The sequence below is a fragment of the Monopterus albus genome, unplaced genomic scaffold, assembly GCF_001952655.1.
Source record: "Monopterus albus unplaced genomic scaffold, M_albus_1.0 scaffold163.1, whole genome shotgun sequence".
Taxonomy (NCBI): Eukaryota; Metazoa; Chordata; class Actinopteri; order Synbranchiformes; family Synbranchidae; genus Monopterus; species Monopterus albus.
Window position 1 is genome coordinate 575099 of NW_018128043.1, and position 21059 is coordinate 596157.

General features: G+C 41.3%; 2 protein-coding genes across 2 annotated transcripts in view; one reads left to right on the top strand and one right to left on the bottom strand.

Annotated features, from left to right (window-relative positions):
- The window catches only part of LOC109968814 (dystrophin-like), a 345011-nt gene extending 332736 nt beyond the window's left edge, over positions 1–12275 (top strand). The window contains 6 exon segments of the mRNA XM_020615347.1: positions 3687–3752; positions 4926–5084; positions 6247–6490; positions 6745–6859; positions 7137–7223; positions 9134–12275. Coding sequence (XP_020471003.1) covers positions 3687–3752; positions 4926–5084; positions 6247–6490; positions 6745–6859; positions 7137–7223; positions 9134–9252 — 790 coding nt within the window. The 3' untranslated portion in view covers positions 9253–12275.
- An 841-nt stretch (positions 12276–13116) lies between these two features.
- On the bottom strand, positions 13117–17840 carry LOC109968812 (adenosine receptor A1-like). Its single transcript, XM_020615346.1, has 4 exons — positions 17661–17840; positions 17400–17534; positions 16744–16928; positions 13117–13870 (listed from the first exon to the last, which is right to left on the bottom strand). Exons 1-4 carry the CDS (start codon positions 17838–17840, stop codon positions 13117–13119), a joined length of 1254 nt encoding a protein of 417 aa, XP_020471002.1.
- Between the last annotated feature and the right edge of the window lie 3219 nt (positions 17841–21059).

Sequence of the window (21059 nt, forward strand, 5' to 3'; positions counted from 1 at the left end):
CTGCGAGAGCTGTGGGAGTGGTCCGACCAATTTTTTCTCTAATAGTTGTGATTTTATTTGTAAAGAAGCTCATGAAGTCATTGCTGCTGATATCTAAGGGAATGTTAAGCTCAACAGCACTGTGGCTCTTAGTCAGCCTGGCTACAGTGCTGAAAAGAAACCTGGGGTTGTTCTTATTTTCCTCAATCAGACTTGAATAACAACCTTACTGTATTTACGCTTATCCTTAGTCAGCAGCTTCAAATAGGATTCAATGTCGCCCGCTCTGGCTCTAGGAGAACATTTGACTATGGCCGCCGGTGTCTCTAGCTTCATGTTTCTGACTATGGAGTCTCCAATTACCAGAGTTGTTTTCTCAGCGGGTGTGTCGCTGAGTCCAGACCTGAATCCAATTGAGAATCTGTGGAAAGAACTGAAAACTGCTGTTCACAAACGCTCTCCATCCAACCTCACTGAGCTTGAGCTGTTTTGCAAGGAGGAATGGGCAAAAATTTCAGTCTCTTGATGTGCAAAACTGTTAGAGACATACCCCAAGCGACTTACAGCTGTAATCGCAGCAAAAGGTGGCGCTACAAAGTATTAACTTAAGGGGGCTGAATAATTTTGCACGCCCAATTTTTCAGTTTTTTATTTGTTAAAAAAGTTTGAAATATCCAATAAATTTCGTTCCACTTCATGATTGTGTCCCACTTGTTGTTGATTCTTCACAAAAATTACAGTTTTATATCTTTATGTTTGAAGCCTGAAATGTGGCAAAAGGTCGCAAAGTTCAAGGGGGCCGAATACTTTCACAAGGCACTGTATGTAAAAGTCATTCCTTAAACATAGTATTACTGCTTTCATACAGAGAACAAAAGCACTTAAGGCTAAGATACACCAGCACCACTGTTGGTTTAAATACTGAATTTGCTCAAATGATTTTTTTCAGTCAGGCAGTGGTGAAGAATGGCATAAAGGCTGAACTAAAATGTCAATATTTCCTTTTGCTTAGAGCAGTTGTACACATGATAAAGTGATGCATTGACTTGGTGAGTAAGGGCAAAGACACACCAAGCCAGCGGTCAGCCATCAGTGAGTGTCTGTTGGGGCTTGTCTTCCTGGTGTGTCCAGCACCATTGGCACTAGTCATCCTCCATCTGTGGCTTTTCAGCCAATTCAACATTTTGAATCCACAACCAAAAGACCAAGTGCAGAGAATGGCAGTGTCATTTGCAACTTCTTATCAAACATATTCTTGATTAGGAGCAGCTATAAACAGCAGCTGTATTGTTTATGTGTGGGGTGTTCAAGTGCCACTTTTTCAACCTGACTGGCCCAGACAAAGGCAGCATGAGGTGATGCAGCAGTCGGCCTTTGTCGCTGCTAGCACTTTGGCTTGATGCGTCTCTGCCCTAAGTGTTCTGCAGTGAGAGTCGGGTATAATCATATGCAAATGAATTTGAGATGCTGCTTGTACTATGCAGTGCGCCAGCATGTGTGCTTGAAAACTTAATCAATATTGGACTCTGAGTAGTAGTGGTACACTGAGACACTTATTCACCAAAACCAAAACCTCACATAATGCCACCACTGACAGACAAGAAACAGTCAAATTAATCAAACAATGAATCAGTCTACAAATTGCATTCCTCAGTGGAGTCAGTGTGAGGTCTGAGCCACAGGCCGAGTGTTTGATCCCTGCCAGAGTATTTGACACCAGCCACTGTTGCCTCAGGCTAATACACACAACTACCACAACTACACACCAACATATGCAGATGGACACACATCCTGAGTCACCCTACCCCCTCCAGCCTCTACTGTGTCTCGATCTGGTGGATTCCAGATACCATCCAGCAGATTAGAAGAAGGTGGTAGGGCGAGGTAATAATATAATTAAACCTTGAGTGAACTGATTGCTCCCAGGCCACAAGGTTATCACTTGTTTCTAGGGTGCAGCAGGTTAGGAGTACAAATGCACCAGCCTGAGCAGATGCCAGTCTCTCTCAGACCATCTGCTTAAGTGCTCACAGCCAATCACAGTGCATAGTTTATTATTTGAGCACCAATAAAGCCCCCAAATCTCTGTACTTTTCAAGCAGCTAACTGTTTCCCCCTAATTTTAGTCTGTTTTTTTTTTTCTTCATTTTTTTATTATTGTGATAAATATTATATCATGAGTTTTTTATCATAGCAGTATTGTACCATGGGTTTTTGGTATTGTTACATCCCTAGCAACTGTGGTAAATCAGATGCAAAGGCATTTGCACAAGTGAGCCATATTGAACTGAAAACCAATTTAAGGTCTGCCATTCATTGCTTTTAAAAGGCAATATAAGTCGACTTGTATAAAATATAAAGAGGTCAGATGCTGAAAGGGCAATTAGAGTTTGTGGCGCATCAAATGTAAGCATTATGAAGTAAAGTGGGGAAGCAATGGCACACGGTGTGGGTGTCATTTCACCAGTGGTGGGCCGTCAGGGCCAGCAAGGCCTTCTCTGCTGGCCAAAACACTATCAGAAGCACTGACCTACATTTACAACCTAAATTTTAATATTTGCTCCATGAAATTGTATTAATTTATTCCCAACAGTCTATTCTCTTCATTTCGTAGCGTTTCTCTTGGCTGCACCGCTTCCAGTACGTGTATGTTAGATTTTTTGTCCAATCAGATTTCAGCCTCTATGTGTTGCCATGTCAATTTAATCTGCCCAGGGCCTTCAGAATCAGTAGTGATGTAACTTAAACTGTATTAGCAATGGGACTGTTTCTTTAACCAATCAGATTTCAAATTCGCCTCACAGGGCCAACTAGCTGGCCCACAATGACGTTAGCATTTTTCCGTCCACTGATTGGTTGGTCAGAGCAAAACTAGAAAAGGACTTACTAATGGAAGTGAAACGCAGAGATCATCTCCATGAGGATGGATTTTGTCTATAAATAAATAGCATCTCTGGTGAGTATGATGTATTTAATTAAAATTTTGTGTGTTTTTGTCGTGTTATTAGATAAATATTGAGTCCAGAACTGCTTCAGATGATGTACAGTTGCGGTTGTAGTGTAGAGGTTTGGAGTTGTCTTAACTGGGTCTCTTGCTTTAGTAAAAATGGTATTCACCCTCAATACACGAAATACCTCTCTCTCTCTGTTATCCCACGCTAATTATATTGCATTTTTGTATAGTATTGATGGTTTCTATAATTGCGACATGATAGTGGTGGTATTAAGAGATGAATTAATCGGGTAAGTCCCCACTGAAGGCCCAGGTACGAAATGCACGGCCCGCCACTGCATTTCACCTTAAGGACAAAATGAAAACTCCAAAAGCCCAACCAACAAAAACACCATTATGTGCATCATGAAATTCTCCATTACTTCCTGCTGTTGTTTGCACACAGTTGGTGTAATTGGAGACACCAGGTGCCATTTTTTCCCCCTGGAAAATAGCAACGTTTTCTAACATTCATTCTCTGAAGCCTAGTTTTCATTGAGGTTTCCAAGTTAAACAACCTATCACAATAAACATGGCACCTAAAACAGATTTTACCAAATGTTCCTCAAAGTTGAGAGCTTTCATATCAACCTGCACATTTAAAACCCACAATCATGGAGTAATACTTCTCAGCTGAAGTGGATTTTCCCTCTAGAATTGCTTGCTCAGCCTGTTGGTTTTGGGACTGACTGCTCTGTTTCCTCCCCCTCCCCAGGTTAGCAGAAATGGAGAATCGTAATGGCTCTTATCTGAATGACAGTGTCTCACCCAATGAGAGCATGTGAGAACCGCTTTTTGCTTGTTTGTTTGTTTTGCCAACCTCCTCACTCACTGACTGGCTGGGTGAACCCACTCCATCATCTTTATTTCCATTGGCTGGTTGTGATACATATCCATGACAAGGTTTACATGTGCAAATGCTCTGGATACAAGCTCATATTCTGGTTTTATTCTTGTCATTTACATTATCATATAACTATCTACTGGAGCAGAATATACCTGAAATTACCTGGGAATATCAGTGCATCTCACATGTGGTATTCATATAGTTACACGAATATGTGAGGTTCTAATTGGGATAAATAATTAACTCATTTACACTGAGCTTCACAAATAATGAGAGTACTAGTGTTTATGTACATGTTTAAAATCACTAGCCTATGACTTTGCCTTCTCTGATTCCCCTTTCTTAAAAATGTTGTATTTACAGTAGTTTGGGCATAAAATGTGGTTATTTCAAAAAGGACCTTTTGCATGGTACAGAGAGAATAACAGAAATCCTGTAATTCCTAATATCCAGAGCAAAAACACTTAGGCCCCACTGAAATGACCTCATCATTCACATGACACATCCCCAGTCTAAGGTACAGGTTTTCTGTTCATATTTTCAGCCAACCTCCTAGGAAGTGTCATTGTTTTCATCTCACCGAGGCACACAGCAAATAGTCTTTTAAATGTATTTTATTATGCTCTGTTTAGCTGAGAGAGCTACACATTTGCCTCATAATTAGTTTTGCTTTTAAGTTGGCCAGCATGTTGAAGGGCGTTTGTTTTCAAACAGCCCCTCTCTGCAGCTCCTTTAGTATTCAGAATCACAGACTGGCTGAGCTGAAGGCAGTGGAGCATCGTCTAAATGCCTGGCCTAATTAAACTCCTCCTTAATACCATGAACACTGAGTTGGCAGGGCATAGCCAATTGAATAGCTCCAAAATCCATTTCAAGACAAATTTGTCATAAAGACGACAGCCCTGCCCTGCTCTCTGTCCCAGAGGATTCTTCTACTGTGGTGCAGTCCTTTTCCCACTGCTGCTGTTTCATTCACTTGTTGATTTTCTTTTTCTCCATGTTCCTGTGTGTATGTGTGCACATGCATACATGCACTGGCGTCTTTGTGACTGTGTCTATATATCGGCCCATCACTGGTGGATGTGTTTGCTGTGTGTGTGTCTGCAGCGATGATGAGCACATGTTGATCCAGCACTACTGCCAGTCTCTGAACCAAGGCTCTCCTCTCAGCCAGCCCCGCAGCCCCGCCCAGATCCTTATCTCCATGGAAACGGAGGAGAAGGGAGAGCTGGAGAGGGTCTTCAATGACCTAGAGCAGGAGAACAGGTTGGTAACCAGACCTGTTGTTCTATTATTCCTCTCTGTATACTGCACTAGTTCTTCATTTCACACAGAACTTCTGTTCAACTCTAACTTCCACAGGGCAAGTTGTCAAACAGTTTTAGACCAGATTTTTACATAAATAACAAGGATCTTAGAGATTCAGAAAAGGTTATGCATTTCTTAATCTATGCTATATACATGCAGGCAGGTGAGATCCAACATGTTTATTTTTGCTGTAAACTTGGGTGTTTTAACATGGGAATTTATTCCCTTTTGGAGCCAGCCTCAAGTAGCCATTTGAGGAACTGCAGGTTTTGGCTTCATTTCTCAGCCTCAGAGGTTGCCGCTTGGTCAGTTCGAGTATCAAAAATAGGGGCGGCTGTGGCTCAGGGGCACAGTGGGTCGACATCTGATTGGTCGGTTGGCGGTTCAGTGCCCATTCTCCCCAGTCCACATGTCGAAGTGTCTTTGAGCAAGACACTGAACCCTGCATTGTTCCCAGTGGCCAGGCCAGTGGCTTGCATGGTGGCTCTGTCACCATCAGTTTGTGTGAATGGGAGAATTTGTAAAGCACTTTATCCAGGTAAGGTAGAATAGTGCTATATTAGTACAGTCCATTTACCAAGATTTTTGTGAAAAGTGACAGCCCTACCCCAGGCCAAGGTGAAGGCCATAAGAACTAACAGATGACTGTAGCAGCTTACAGTATATGTACAGGCAGGGCCTCATGTACATCACAGGGGAGCCTCTCAGCAACTGTGCTGCTATGCATCTCACTACTGGAGTGAACTGCAACACAGCTTAGAGCTAAATGTCCAATCCTATGAGAGACATTAAAGTTTTACTGCCTTATACAACTATTGAAATTTGTGATTCTTTTAATTACTGCTGCCATGTGTGTGTGCATATGTGATGGTTGTTTGGGTGAGTGAGTTCTCTTGTTATGATCTTGTATGTATGTATGTAATTAGTTTGTTGTCAATTCACAGAAAGGGAATAAGCACAAAAATGGTTGCCACCCGAATAAAGGCATATCTACCACCAACACTGTTTTTCATTACAAAGCTATAATACATAAGATTAAGATATCAGTGACGGTTTCTATCCACTGCTGGAATTTGAAGTATAAAAAATATTCTGCTATTGTAACACTCTTTTGGTGCAGGAAGCTGCAAGCTGAATACGATCGTCTGAAGAAGGCCCACGACAGGAAGGGGCTGTCACCACTGCCGTCGCCCCCGGAGATGCTCCCAGTGTCACCGCAGAGTGCACGCGATGCCGAGCTCATCGCGGAGGCCAAACTACTGCGGCAACACAAAGGACGTCTGGAGGCCCGGATGCAGATACTGGAGGATCACAACAAACAGCTAGAGTCCCAACTGCACAGGCTGAGACAGCTCCTGGAGCAGGTATACACCAACAGGGTTCCATTTTTTAAGTTCAAACATCTGTGGAATTGTACAAGTCTTTGCTCTAAATTAAACATAAATCTGACAAACGGGCCTCTCATTGCTCAGTATCTGCTGTGAGAAAGTAACATAGTATCAGAGTTGAGGATCAGGCTACACACACTTCCCTTCCCTTTTTACTCTTCTAATTATGCTGTGTGGCATGACTGTCAATTTACTATGTACCTAATATTGTTTGTGTACGTGTGTGTTAGACGGATTCCAAGGTGAATGGCACAGCTCTGTCCTCTCCCTCCACCTCCTCTCAGCGGTCCGACTCCTCCCTCCCTCTGCTCCATGTGGCCGCCAGCCAAACTACTGATACAATGGGTAAGAACACACACATGCACATTCCCACTTAAATCCTTTAATTTGCACCCACCTTTTTAAAATCATGGGGGATATAAATAGAGATCTAAACAGAGATGTCTAATTTCACAGCTAATGGAGACCACGGTGTTGGACATTGTTCTAGAGACTGGAGTGAGCTGTTGGGACATTTCTAGTTTGCGTGTGTGCGTTCTAAAAAAACACTAACAATGGGAGGTTATTTTAGGAGCCATAATTCTGAACATGGAAAGAAACATCATTCTTCTTCCTGTTTAAGGTGATGAGCTGTCTAGCCCTTCTCAAGATGCGTCTGGGCTGGAGGAAGTGATGGAACAGCTCAACAATTCTTTCCCTCATAACCAAGGTACAGAAAGTCAACAGCAGCTTCTCTTATAAACAGCTTCCACTCGTTTCTGATACATGAGCATAAAAAAATGAGCTGAAATCCTGTTATCAGAGCTGTAAGCCTTTGTAGTAAATAAAGCATGACTTGCCCTTCACATATCTTTCTTGATTTCACCTCTCTGTCTTCCTGTCTTCTGTCTTTCTTTCTTTTCCTCCTTTTCTCCATGAGCCAGGAGGGAGAAGGGGACACCCATGAGAGGTTAGTGGCTCCACTTTCTCTCACCCCACCTTCTCCTCTCAGGTCTAAATCCATTGCATGGGTACATCACAGTCTGGACCTCAGCTAGAACATAAAGTCTCGTTCTGTTTCATCACCACTGCACCTTGTTCTGCATGTTCCTTTGTGTTCCAATTTGGCCTTCAAACATTGGAGCTGTAGCCTAATAATCACTTTTTCACTTGATTGATTTTCCTCACCATGTGGGTGGTGATTCAGAGATTGTGATCCAAGCTGGGTCCTATCACCTAAGCAGAAGGAATTTGCTTGACTTTTAATGTTTATGATGCAAATAGCATCACTTGGGTGTTGTTTCAAGGCTGAAAGCAGGTCACGCTGTAATCTGCAGGCAGCAGAGCTTGATGTTTGTGTACAGTGACACATAACAAATTGCTGAGTTCTTTGTCACACTAAAAGAAAAGTCTTTTTTAGGAATCATTTTCCAGAGTGTTTCAAACAGGATTTGGTGTGATTGGTACAAGTGGCTGCAGCAGAATGGAGCAGCAATTGGTTCTGCATTAGTAGTACGACATATCATCATATTCCTAATGTAAATTGATAAAGCTGCATTCATGGCATGTCATTAAAACTGTAATTATGATTACCAGAGTGGGGTCAACTGTTCCCACCTAGAATTCCAAGTAACAGGTCTTGGGAAGCTCTGATACTGACAATATCTCCCAGTTGATGCCAAGAACCACAGATGTCAACAAACTGTTGGCAAAATGGCTGCAAGTGCACCACCACCGGCGGTTAAATCAAAATAAATCTATGAAGCAAATCCTCGCCAAAACATTTGAGGGCACATGCATATTTTGAGCATGACTCAGCTCAGCATTTGTGAGAGCGCAGGCATAGATTTATAAGAGTACAATCATACTTGAGAGTGTAATACTGGCCACGCATGCCTTCGTTTCTGAGTCTGTGCTCTCAGATTTCTCCACTGGGGTTTGCAAACTAAATAGCTCTCAAACCCTGGTTTGTGCCCTTTTAAAACTTGAAGACTTTAACAGAAAACTCACTGGAGTAATCTGAGAGCACAGATTCAGAACTCAGAGCACGTATGGCCGCTATTACACTCTCAAATCTGATTCTGTGTTTACAAATCTGTGCATGCATACTCTCAAATACTGAGTTGCAAACTGAGTAGTGCTTAAAATATGTTTAGTACACCTTCAAGTATTCTGGCAGGATTTTATGTCCATAAAAATCCCTTTTTATCACTAATACAGCACAATTCAGCACATTAGGGATGAGTGAAACACCGTTTCTTTGTATCTGGTGTCACTTGCTAAAGGACTGCTACAAATTTGCAGTATGACAAAAAGCTAGTTTAGGCTGTTTATTAGCTGTGACTACCAGGCCTAGCATAATGCATGAACAATCCCAAGATGGAATAAGGAATGTTTTCCTGTTGTTTCCATTTTGCCAATATAGCATGAGTGCACCATATGGCTGTCCTGATTAGAGTGTGTGTATGTGTGTGTGTGTGTCATGGCAGTGTTTTCCTGTATGTAGCACACATACTAGTCCATTTTTCCTGCCCTTCTTCTGGCTATTTGTGCTAACTGACTATTTGCCATTAGCAAGTCTTTGTTGTTTAAGCCTCTCTTTCTCTCTCTCTCTCTCCCTGTGTCTGTCTCCCTCTGCAGGTCCCAGTATTGGCAGTCTGTTCCACATGGCCGACGATCTGGGCCGTGCCATGGAGTCACTGGTCAGCGTGATGGCAGACAAGCAGAGTGCTGAACAGCACGTGGCCCTGCCTTTCTGATATCACTCCCAACCTTTATCCCCCCCACCCCCCACCCCTCACCCCCACCTATAGCATGCTTTTCTAGTCAAAACAACTGGATTGGAAACACAGTTTACAAAGAGAATATATATGTCTATTTTTGTGAAGGATTAAGGTTCTAGCAACAACACGTAAAAACAAGCAAATCATAACTTGTAGATTTCAGTAGTTTCTTAAAAAGTCCTGAAGTTGTTTTATTATTAACAGAGGCTGGTTTTTAAAGTTCTATGCAATTGTATAAAACAAGAGCGGGGTGTTCGGGCAAAGACAGATGAAATACAAATAAGTGTGTTCATTGCGGTCGTATATTTGCCATCTCTTTGTAATTGGGGTCCTCAGCTAAAGTATTGCAGACATTTGTATCAGAAAAAGAATGATTGTAATCATAAGGGTGCTTTCTCAGAGGAAATTGTCTTTCTGTAACAGCATACACTACTGTCAAGGTAATGGCAGGCATCCTGGATCTTTACAGTACATTGTCTGCGTGTGTGTGCGTGTGCAACTTTGTGTATGTATATGTGTGTGTGGTGGTACCTAATTTCCACATGACATTACATCAAATTTTTTTTTGTGGGGGACTCGGTTGACAAAGTTAATTTTATATTTGAATTATTCACTCATCCACTCGTCGATTCATCTATCCATCGAACCATCTATTCATCATCTTCATTATTATTATCATCAGTATGGCAACAGGTTTTTCAGGTTTTATATTTGTTTTTCAATGCAGTGTATTGTGTGCACACGCAGATGTTGCAAAGGCCTGATTCAGAACTGAGCAAGATCACTTCAAAATTAAAGCACATGATGGAGAATAATTACACATAATTGGGCATCATTTGGATGCAGTGTTCCAATAATTAGAATACAGAAAAGTTTTTATCCCTCAGGTTGTGCAAAATGGCACCATATTAACTAACAACTACAGTTGAGTCCTATTGTGAATGGCACTGCATATCACTAAACTGATTTACTATTACACTTCCATAAATGTGGGGAACTTGAGGGGAAGGTTTAAAAATCAGAATGGTCAAAATCTTAGCAGCAGAGGCTGAGATGTTCCTACATCCCCCATAAAGTGCCTCAGTTTATTAGGCCCATCTTTGAAATTTCACACTTCCTAAATTTTCTCCAAGCTCAAGCTAAGAGTTCTGGAAAGTTCCCTCCAGGGTGCCTTTAATTTTTAAAGGGCAGCTGTGGGTAGAGCAGTCGTCTCCCAACCGGGGGATTGGAGGTTCAAATCACGGTGCCTGCAGCCCACATGTCAAAGTGTCCTTGGGCAAGACACTGAACTTTGAAGTTGCCCCTGATGGTTAGAGCCATCGGTGTGAGTTGGCGGCGCAGATGGCTCCCTCGGTTTTGTACCGGAAACAAATTCCTTGTGTGTAACATACTTGGCCGAATAAAGGCGATTATCCTTAAGATCTCCTATGGTGTTTTGACACCTAGAAGCTCTATGAGGTGACATAAGACCAGGGGCCTCATTTATACATCGGGTATGCACAAATGGGAGAGGAAGAATACGTAGGCTACTTCCCACAGAAAACTTGGCATGAATATGTGCACGCCTGTACATAAGCTTTCACCTGTGTGGGACGATATATTTTGGATATGAGGGAAAATGGCAACAGATGGTGAAACAGTGAACTGAAGACAGATTTTGTGTTCATTCTTACGCATTTAATTTCTCTTCATATCAAATGGATAATCGCATGTATACAATGTGAAAAATATCAGGCAGCTTTGTTATTTTGGGGATTGTTAACTTCTGCAGCGATCAGCCTCTCACTGTTTGTAGCACTGCCTCCGTTCTCCACCTTCAGTAGTCCTGAGTGTTTTGCATTAACCATATATTGTTAGTGTTAGGAAGGTTACTTTCATAATAGGTTACAGATTACTAGCTACTAGTTATCCTGTTAAGAGTAAGGGCTAGACCTTACTTTGTAAAGTGTCCTGAGATGACTTGCATCCAAACTGATGATCAGTTGTGACAGTATTTTTCAGGAAGGGCATTTATCTCCAGTTCTGCGCTGGGCCTTGGCAGAATCCTTCAGAAAAAAAAACATCCTGATTATTGCACTGATGTATCTTAAATAAGGTATTCATTTGAAAATGCTTTGATTAAGATACTATCCATGTATCTTTTCAGGGCCTGCTGAGTGCACACAGTTCACTGGGTATTGGTTTTTGAAGTCAACTTCTCCCAGTCAGAGGTACTGTAAGAGAGAATGTTTGTTTTTTTTTATTCAGTCTGAGGCTGCTAGTTAAGGTGTCCTTTCAGGAATGTTTCATTCTGAACAAGATTACATTTTCAACAAAGAATTATTAGATTTCTCAGAAGCCCAGTAACAGAAGCTCTACCTCGTGGGAATTTTCAGACTCTGGTTCAGAGTCCATATGTCTACTGTACTCAATCCTGAACTCCTCTAATTGATGGTCATTAATTGATTATTGCTGTAGGAGCCTCCAATCTGAATGTTCAGATGCATTCACTGCATTTTCTGTGATTCAACCATAAAAAACACAAATCAGTTTGAGCCATGTGCACTACTGTCATACCTGGGATATACTAGATATTTGTTTAGTGCGTGTGTGCAGGATGCATTTATTCTAGCAGTGTTACATTTTGTCTTTGGTTAAACAGCTATTTTCTTCAGTGTTGTGTGAGGTGTTAGCATGTGTGACTAAATAAAATCCATCTTTATTTAATATATAACCACTCTGGGCAGCGTGGGACAGGTGCCGTGGTGTTACGCACGCGTTTTTGGCAGCATGATCCAAGAGGCTTTGTATTTTGATCCAGACACTGAATTAGATTTTTTTTTCCCCATGTCTAACATTTGTTTCATTCTCACATCATTTTTCAGATTACTACTCAATACTTCACAACATATCAGACTCCACCAAATATATGCCTTACTACTGTATTATACAATGCTTTTCTGTATATCAATAAAGCACGCAGTTCTATTAATTTATCTCACCTCTTTAATTTGATGTTTGTTGTGTTTATTTCTTAAGCAAGAGTTTATTAATTGCTAAGTACAGTAAATGCACAGAAAGTGTTTTGGCCTTGAGAAGACTCCCCAGAATTTATTTAACATTTACAAAGACAAGGTAAGCGCACAGAATGGTCGTATCTATGATTTAAAATGTAAACAATTGTGAAAATGTATTTTTTTTTTAAACAAGACAAAATTGTAAAAAAAAATTTTTTTAGGTCATATGGCAAAACTTTGTTCAAGGTTGGTAGGCCTGCCGCTCAGCACCCACCAGAAAAAGCAGCTAACTGGTGAGCATAATGGAGCATTTAGCAGCTAAGGAACCATATATTTTTGTCATTAGTTGGTGGGGATTAAAGACCAAGCTAAAGAAAGAGTGAGTATTGGATTTTTATTCACAGTTGAAGTGCTAATGTTCAGTATCTGCTGAATGTGTAATTATGTCATTTTTAGATGGTATGTTAATGTTGCATTTAAACTCTTTTCTACTGCCCCCCATTGGCCAAAATCGTTATGCAGGCTAAATACAGTTGTTTTCCCCTGTATATACAATATTTTATTATATTCCCTTACATGACTAGTCCATTCAAGTGAAACACTATATACATATACTCAAGTCTTAAGGTCATAATGAAGTGTGATGGATTACATATATTAGAGCTTCTCCTTTAACACGCAGGTGTTTGCTAATGTGTTATGTTTACAGCTTGCAGTGACCCCAAGTGTCCAAAAACAATATCTACAGTTGAAAAATGTTTTCAGCAAAATGCCTTTGGTGCTTGTTTGTTCTAATTGAGATTAATATTTAGAATAGTGATATTTAGAACAGTTTGCTGTTTTTCTAATGATGTTTTGGCCTAACACTCCACATTCCTCTCCACATTCCTGTCAAAGTGTGTCGGAATGACCTCATCCTATACGCGTACAGGATCGGGTTGAGGGCAGAGTTGGCATGGGAAAACAATATGGCTGCAACTATGAGAGACATGGGCACCTCGCACCGTGGGCAGAAAAGCAGGACACAGTTAATGATGTGGATGGGCATCCAGCACACCATGAAGAGAAACAGGACCAGAAAGAGAAAGGTGGCCTTCCCCAGCTCCTTGCGCATGTTGGATTTGGCCACACTGGACTCTCCTGGACAGTGGTCAGCCGAGGCAGAGCTGCAGCTGGTACATCCAGCTGAGGAGATCTTGGACCCTGGCTTTGTAGCTACAGTGGTATTCTTAGTTTCAATAATGGACCCAGAGACAGACTCAATTTCTTCCCCAGGCCTCACTTCAGCCTGACGTTTTCCTTTACTTTCCTTGGCATGTCTGCCAGTTTTTCTTGTCTCACCATCTGGTTCACCACCTGTGCTTCCCCCAGCAGTTGTACTCCCAGTGTTCTCTGTCCCATTGCCAGTGCTCCCTCTTTCACTTCCCAAGCCCTCTGTGGCTCCCCTGGTCACAGCTATGCATCTGAGCTGTCGGCGAACAGTGAGAAAGATGTGACCATAGATGATGAACATGGCTGCCAGTGGTACCAGGAGGCAGCAGAAGAAGTTGAAGTAGACCATGTAGCTCATGTCCACCATGCAGGGGAAGATGCAGTAGCTGGAACAAGAAGTTCAGAAAGGAAGGGTGAAGGGCATGACTTCCTGTCTGTATCTTCCACATCCACATCTCCCTGCCTTCCAGTGTTCTCTACCATTTGTTTTCATCTTATTACCCCATTTGTTCATCTAAATATCCAGTCATGTCATGCAAATGCCATTTCAATATTCAGTGTTTGACTCATTCATTTATGTTTCCACTTTGCAATCTATATACACGCAATTTTTTTCAAGATCAAAGATTTTTATTGTCAATTCACTATATGTGCAGGACATACAGAAAATCGAAATACCATTTCTCTCTCACCTAATGTTGAATGCCATACCATTTAGGATACTAAAAATAGAATAAAAGAGTAAAAAATAGAGTAAAAAGAATAAGAAAACAAAGTCAAAGTGGTTAGGATAAAGCTAAATGGTACAACCTAACCTACCCTGAGACAAGTCAATCCCCATAAGGCGACGGGACCAGACGGTGTCCCTCCTAGAGTGTTGAGAGCCTGTGGGGATCAACTAGCTAGTGTGTATACAGACATCTTCAACCTGTCAACCCAAGCAATAGTTCCTCACATTTTCAAAAAATCCATTATCATACCGGTCACTAAAACATCAGACACATCCACTCTGAATGACTTCAGGCCAGTGGCCAGTCGCCATGAAGTGCTTAGAGAAACTGGTCCTCACACATATTAACCACATCGTCCCGGACACTGTAGACCCCCTCCAGTTTGCCTACCACCCCAACAGATCAGTGGACAATGCGACAGCTCTGGCTTTATTCCATACCCTGAAACACCTAGGCAACAGCAGTACGTATGCTAGGATGCTCTTCCTGGATTACAGTTCTGCATTCAACACCATTCTCCCAGGCAGGCTGATTGGGAAAATGACAGACCTCAGTCTACCAACTCCCACCTGTAACTGGATTCTGGACTTCCTGACTCAAAGACCACAGGTGGTCAGAATGAGAGGGTGTCTGCTGAGCTCACAATCAGCACAGGCTCACCGCAGGGGTGCTGTCTCAGCTCCAAACTCTTCACCCTGTACACCCACAACTGTGTCTCTAACCATGACAACACCATCACTATTAAATATGCTTATGACACCACCATTCTGGGCCTCATCAAGGGGACGACGAGTCGGGTTACAGAAGCTTGATGAACGACATTCTTGTTTATGGAGAGGAGAATGACCTCATCCTCAACATAAACAAGACAAAAGAAATAATAGTAGACTTCAGGAAGAACCCCCCTCTGCTGCCTCTGACCATCAAAGGGCCTGAGGTAGAGAGGGCTGACAGCCACAAGTTCCTGGGCCTGCAGGTGACATCTGACCTGAGCTGGTCACTGAACACAGCTGCCACAGTGAAGAAAGCTCAGCAGCGGCTATACTTCATCAGGTGGCTCAGAAAAGCAGGAAGGCTCTTCAAAGGGTCATAAAGATTGCAGAGAGGATCACTGGGACTGAACGTCCTGCTATGGACACACTATACACAGAGTGCTGTCATAAAAGAGCAGAGAACATACTCAGGGATCCACGCCACCCAGCTCACTCCCTGCTCAGACACAAAAACTGCACCTACAGCCTCAGGCACAGCAGGGTGGACAGTATCATCACACACAGAACTATACTTTACAACAGCTTTATCCCTGCCACAGTAAGACTGATGGCAAATATGAAAATGTGAGAATATATGTGCAATAACCCCTTACTAGATATGCGCAATAATAATACAGAAATGTTCCACAAGGTATTTTTGTACGAGCATCTCATCAACAGTGTTCTATTGTGGGACCTGAATAATAGCAGGACATTCTCTCCCAAGCAATGGAAACAAGCCTGAATATAAACTGTGTTTTAGTATGTTATAACCCCTCACTACCTCACCAAGCGTAATGACATATCCAACTCCACCATGTGAATTACTAAGTGCGATGTTTGTGGTTTTAATGCTTTGTTGCCTTTATGTAACTTTTCTTATTTTAAGACTAAGTGTTCTTTCTGGCTTTTGACTCCTTACCTGACTCCAAAGGAGAGCTGCACAAGAATTCCTATATGCCTAGACTGTCTGTTTATGCATAAATGGCAAATAAAAATCTTGACTAATAGGTTATGACTCAAACCATGTACAATCAGTGACAGTAGTGCAAATTGTCAGATGGTTGTGAGATTGAGATGCACATGTAGTGCAAATGACCAACAACAGCAGATATGATGGTAAATATTGGTAAATATTTTCCTTTATTCATTCATTAATTCTTCCAGCAATTCATTTCATTTTCCTGCAGTCTTTTGATTCATTCATTCACTCATTTTGTCATTATACCATCTATAAATACTTGCCATTTGCCTGCCTTCACTCATTCATTTATTAGTTTTCATGTATTCTTCCTTTTCATTCATTCATTCATCTCCATTTCACTGTAAATTTTCTGCCTGCCCTCATTCATTCATTCAAATTTCCCTGTAAATTCTTTGTATTCATTCATATTATTCATACACACAAGCTATTTTCCGACATTTATTCATATATTGTAATTACCCTGTCATATTTTCATCCATTCATTCATATAGTCATTGTGTATGGACATCCAAACACATCAGTTTCCTGTCACTCACTCATTCATTCATTTTGTCATTAATATAGTGTATTGTATTATTTGACTCCTGTAGTTCATTTGTTTTTTTTTTACATTTTTCAGCAACTGTCAGTATATTATTAGTTATTCATTCATTCACTCATCCATCCACCCACCCAGTCATTCAGTGATCCATCTGTCCATTTTTACCATTCATTCATCTGTCAACACTGTTTCCTCACCTTCTTCCAGTTTACTCATTCATTTACCCATCCAACCATTCATATCCTCTTACTCAGCATGTGCTGGTTGTCTGTTCCAATTCATGAGCGGCACTGTGCCAGAAATGGCTCCGAGGCCCCAGGTGACCAGCAGGGCCAAATGAGCATTCCTGGGGCTCATCACGTGCTGGTACTGGAAGGGCAGAAGGATGGCCATGTAGCGCTCTGCAGCTACTGCTAACAGGCTCAAGATGGAGCTCTGGAGGAGAACAAACAATTCTTCTTCTTAGCATCACCCTAAGCCTACATGTCTTATTGCTAACTGTTTCACCATACTCGGGGGACAAATATCACGAAAAGCTTTATTTATATAGGTAGTAGAAAGTTTTAAGCTTTTGGAATTATTGTTGATTAAACTCTTTCTCTCCAGAGAGCATCACTTTTTATTAGCCCGCAGCTGGAAGTTCACCATTACACGTGGACATCTTGTTATACTATAGTTTAGATAAAATTTAAATCATTAATTATTCTCATATTATTTCACAACATTAGTGTTTTTCTACACCCCAAAAGTCCCTTGCTTCAGTTTCAGCAGCCCTCAATACATTTTCATACAGTGCCTAACAGTGGCTTCACAGAGCAGATCCAGCTTTTTCTTCTTGATGACTTAAATTACAGGTTATGTATGGATAATGCTCATTTTCTTGATCCACTGGTGAATTATTTGTACCTGCGTTAGCGCCATCAGCATGCTGAGCAGCACCAGACATAAGGGCAAGTTATGGTGAGGGCGACCCAGGTCTGTCAACATTGCACAGGGAATGGCCACCAAGCCCACCAGGATGTCCGACACTGCCAGTGATACCTTTAAACACAATAAAACACACCTTTTAGTTCATATGTATCCTAATTCCTTACACATCTGCCTACATTTTAAAACAATGTGTGTGGAATCCCACTTTTCAGACAAAGATGGTTCAAATTTCCTCACCAGGAAGTAGTTGGTGACAGTCCGGAGTTTCTTGTTACGAGTGATAGCCAAGCAAACCAAGAAGTTTCCAATGATGGCCAGCACAGCAATGATGAGCTCGGTGGTGATGTACAGCCCCTTAAGCAGGGGTTGGAATCTGTATTGCATCTCTGCCATACAGCTACCCAGAGTCACATTCATGATGAGAAAGAGACAGATTCCACGGTCCCCTGCAGAAAAGGTATAGATGGAAAAATTATTATTATTACAGCTACATGGACCTATATTTCATTTGTTATCTTAGCTTGTAGAATAGATATATAGCAGTGTTGTAGTACTTGAGTCCAGGACTTATACTCAAGTTCCACTGGCGTCCAGATTTTCAGGATTTGTGACACGACTCGGACTTGAGCACTGATGACTCAGACACAGACTCGAGCATTTTGTTTTATTATATTTTGGAAGACAAAGAAAATCGTATGCAAGAGGTGTGCCTCTACAAAAGAAGTTTGTAGTGTTCATACTGAATACACAGAATGACTTTAGCACAGGAGAAGAAGAGAGAGATTAAAGGGAACAGGAACAGTGGTTGTTATGAAGTTCAGCCTATGGTCTTTTGTGCTGATGACCTGAGCAATAATAATCAGTACTGATAAAGGACAAAAGCGATCACACGCACACATATATACAAAACTGAGGTGTGTAGGCTGGGGGTTTACTGTTTACACACACTGATAAAGGCTGAAACCTGTTGCTTGTTGCTGTGCACACATTAATACATGGATACTGTGAACTAAATAGTATTTGGCAATTATGTTTCCTGCACCTCAAGTGGTTAGGAACTGTACAGAGGTTTTGGGGGTGGTTCAATTTGACTTTTTAAAAGAGCAAGGTTGCACTGAGCAAAAATATGTAGAGCTGAATTATTCAGTTACTGGACTGGGAAAATGAGCCCGCAACTACACTCAGTTGTCAGTTTAATAGGTACGTCAAGCTAAAATGAATGAACTCTAATACAACCCTGCAACAGATCATCCTTCATGAAGGTGATAATGTTCAGTTTTTGGTTAAGCTTTTTTAGAGAACATTATCACCTTCATGAAGGATAAAAAAGTAGATATCAAGGGCATGGAAGAATTAAACACCTTCCTCTGCCAAACCACTGCCTCATCCATAATAATTTCTAGACAGTCCCTTAGAGATGATGAAAGAACCAAAGACAAAAGATGCCATATAAGTCAATCTCTCCAAGCCAAATTGCAGACTAAGTATTGTTTTAAGTTTGGATTGTGACGGTTACTCACCTGCACTCGACCTCAGGTGCGATTATCACACTGTTTTTTGGGTCCAGACTACCCAGGGCAGGACTAAGAGGGAACCAGGACAGAAGCAGGAGGAGCCTGAGCTGCCAGAATGAAACCACACCCTCCACCGCTTTTCCTTCCATCTCTTATTCTTTCTCAGGCCCTTCTCTTTTTTGCATGGAAGATAAAAAGATAATACAGTATACATCAAGCTTGAGTCTGTTGAATGAGCAGCAGCAATTGCCAGACTATAATCTGGATCTTTGTGAAATGGAAAAGAGGATATGCTTTGATATAACCCCTTAACCAGTTACCAACACTACAAATGTCATATTCAGTTTTAAATTATATTTGAGATACATATTCATATAGTAAAATCCTATGTGACATTAAAGTTGTGCACGTGCAAGGCACTTTGCCATGCAGCTGAAACAAAAAAAGTGTGCATATACAGTATGACCAACATTATATTTAGAAATAGACAGTAATATGTGCAAATTGTACTGGAACTATTATGTTACTTGACATTTAACATTAACACATATTTACTGTAGATATGTAGCTATATATACAGTATTTGTGATACAGATATACCCATACAATAGCCTATAAGGTTGAATCATATTTATAAGGTCATTACATATGTATGAAATGTGTTAAGTAACTATAACCAAATAATGTAATGGAATAAAAAATTGCAATACTGAAGTACAGGTATTAAATAATAAAAAAGTGAAATACTCAAAGTACAAAGTGTACATTGCTTGGGTACTGGCATTACATCACTGTTTGTGTATATAAATAAGTGGCCAATGAATCAATTTTAAAAAAAAATTCCCTGGTTGCTTTCATAAAAATACTCTATTTGGAATAATGTGTGTCAGAAGTGTTCTTTTTAATAAAAGGAAATGTAAAGAAAACAGTCTTCACACAAATCATTGTGCACAGTGAAGCTCAAACATTCAGATAATTAATAGGTGAAACATATTCTAATGTACAGTGACAGATAATATTTAGGTACTATTGAGATTGAGATGAAGACCACAAAATGCCTAAGTGTGATATTTTACACCACTAGATGTTGCCAAAACAGTATTACGTACAGTATTCTGTATTGTCTATGCATTGCAACCCAACAGTAGAAACACTTTTGGGAACTTGACAGCAGAGGGGTAAAAACTTTTAGATGGACAACTGAACAGAACGCAAACAAGCTAGAACCCTGAATTAAATATTGGTCCAGCAGCACCAGTCTCAACAGTACAGCCTTGGATATTTCCTGACTGGACGAGGTTTCACAAGTAAAAGAAAAAGAAAGTAAAACTCTCAGAATCAGAATCTGCTTTATTGGCCAGGTGTGTCGGACATATGAGAAATTTGACTCTGGTACATCGGCTCTCAATGTGTATGTACATATCCCCATGCAAGGGGCAAGTAAACAGTAAACCAGCGTGCTGTGTAAGATAACAAAAATAATAAGCGGTATTAACAAGCAACAACCAGGGCAAATGATGCAAAATAAGTAGTATAAACAGGCGGTAAACAATGTAGACAGACAAAGGAATGTGCATTTAAATGAGATCAATAGGAATAAAGGAATAAAAATAGAGTACTTAAAAATAGAGACCTGGGCAAGGGGCACCCCGGTCCCTGTACGATCGGAGCAGGAGCTTGGTTCGCATTGCCGGCAGTAAGTCAGACTTGTTTCCGGTGCATGTTAGACTCCAGCACGGCTGCCTTTCGTCACCGTTTCTGTTCATTATTTTTATGGACAGAATTTCTAGGTGCAGCCAGGGGCCGGAGGGAGTCCAGTTTGGGGACCACAGGGTCTCGTCTCTGCTTTTTGCAGATGACGTTGTCCTGTTGGCTCCATCAAACCAGGACCTCCAGCGTGCACTGGGGCGGTTTGCAGCCGAGTGTGAAGCGGCTGGGATGAGAATCAGCACCTCCAAATCCGAGGCCATGGTTCTCAGTCGGAAAAGGGTGGCTTGTTCCCTTCAGGTTGGTGGAGAGTTCCTGCCTCAAGTGGAGGAGTTCAAGTATCTTGGGGTCTTGTTCACGAGTGAGGGAAGGATGGAACGGGAGATTGACAGGCAGATCGGTGCAGCTTCTGCAG

What these genes read in the sequence shown, in the direction of transcription:
- LOC109968812 (XM_020615346.1), bottom strand. Translation starts at nt 17,840, where the DNA reads ATGAATGTGACTCTGGGTAGCTGTATGGCAGAGATGCAATACAGATTC. An exon ending in CTGTCACCAACTACTTCCTG is followed by an intron (nt 17,535 to 17,660) that starts GTGAGGAAATTT and finishes TTGTGTTTAAAG; the next exon opens with GTATCACTGGCAGTGTCGGA. An exon ending in TGCTGATGGCGCTAACGCAG is followed by an intron (nt 16,929 to 17,399) that starts GTACAAATAATT and finishes GTTCTCCTCCAG; the next exon opens with AGCTCCATCTTGAGCCTGTT.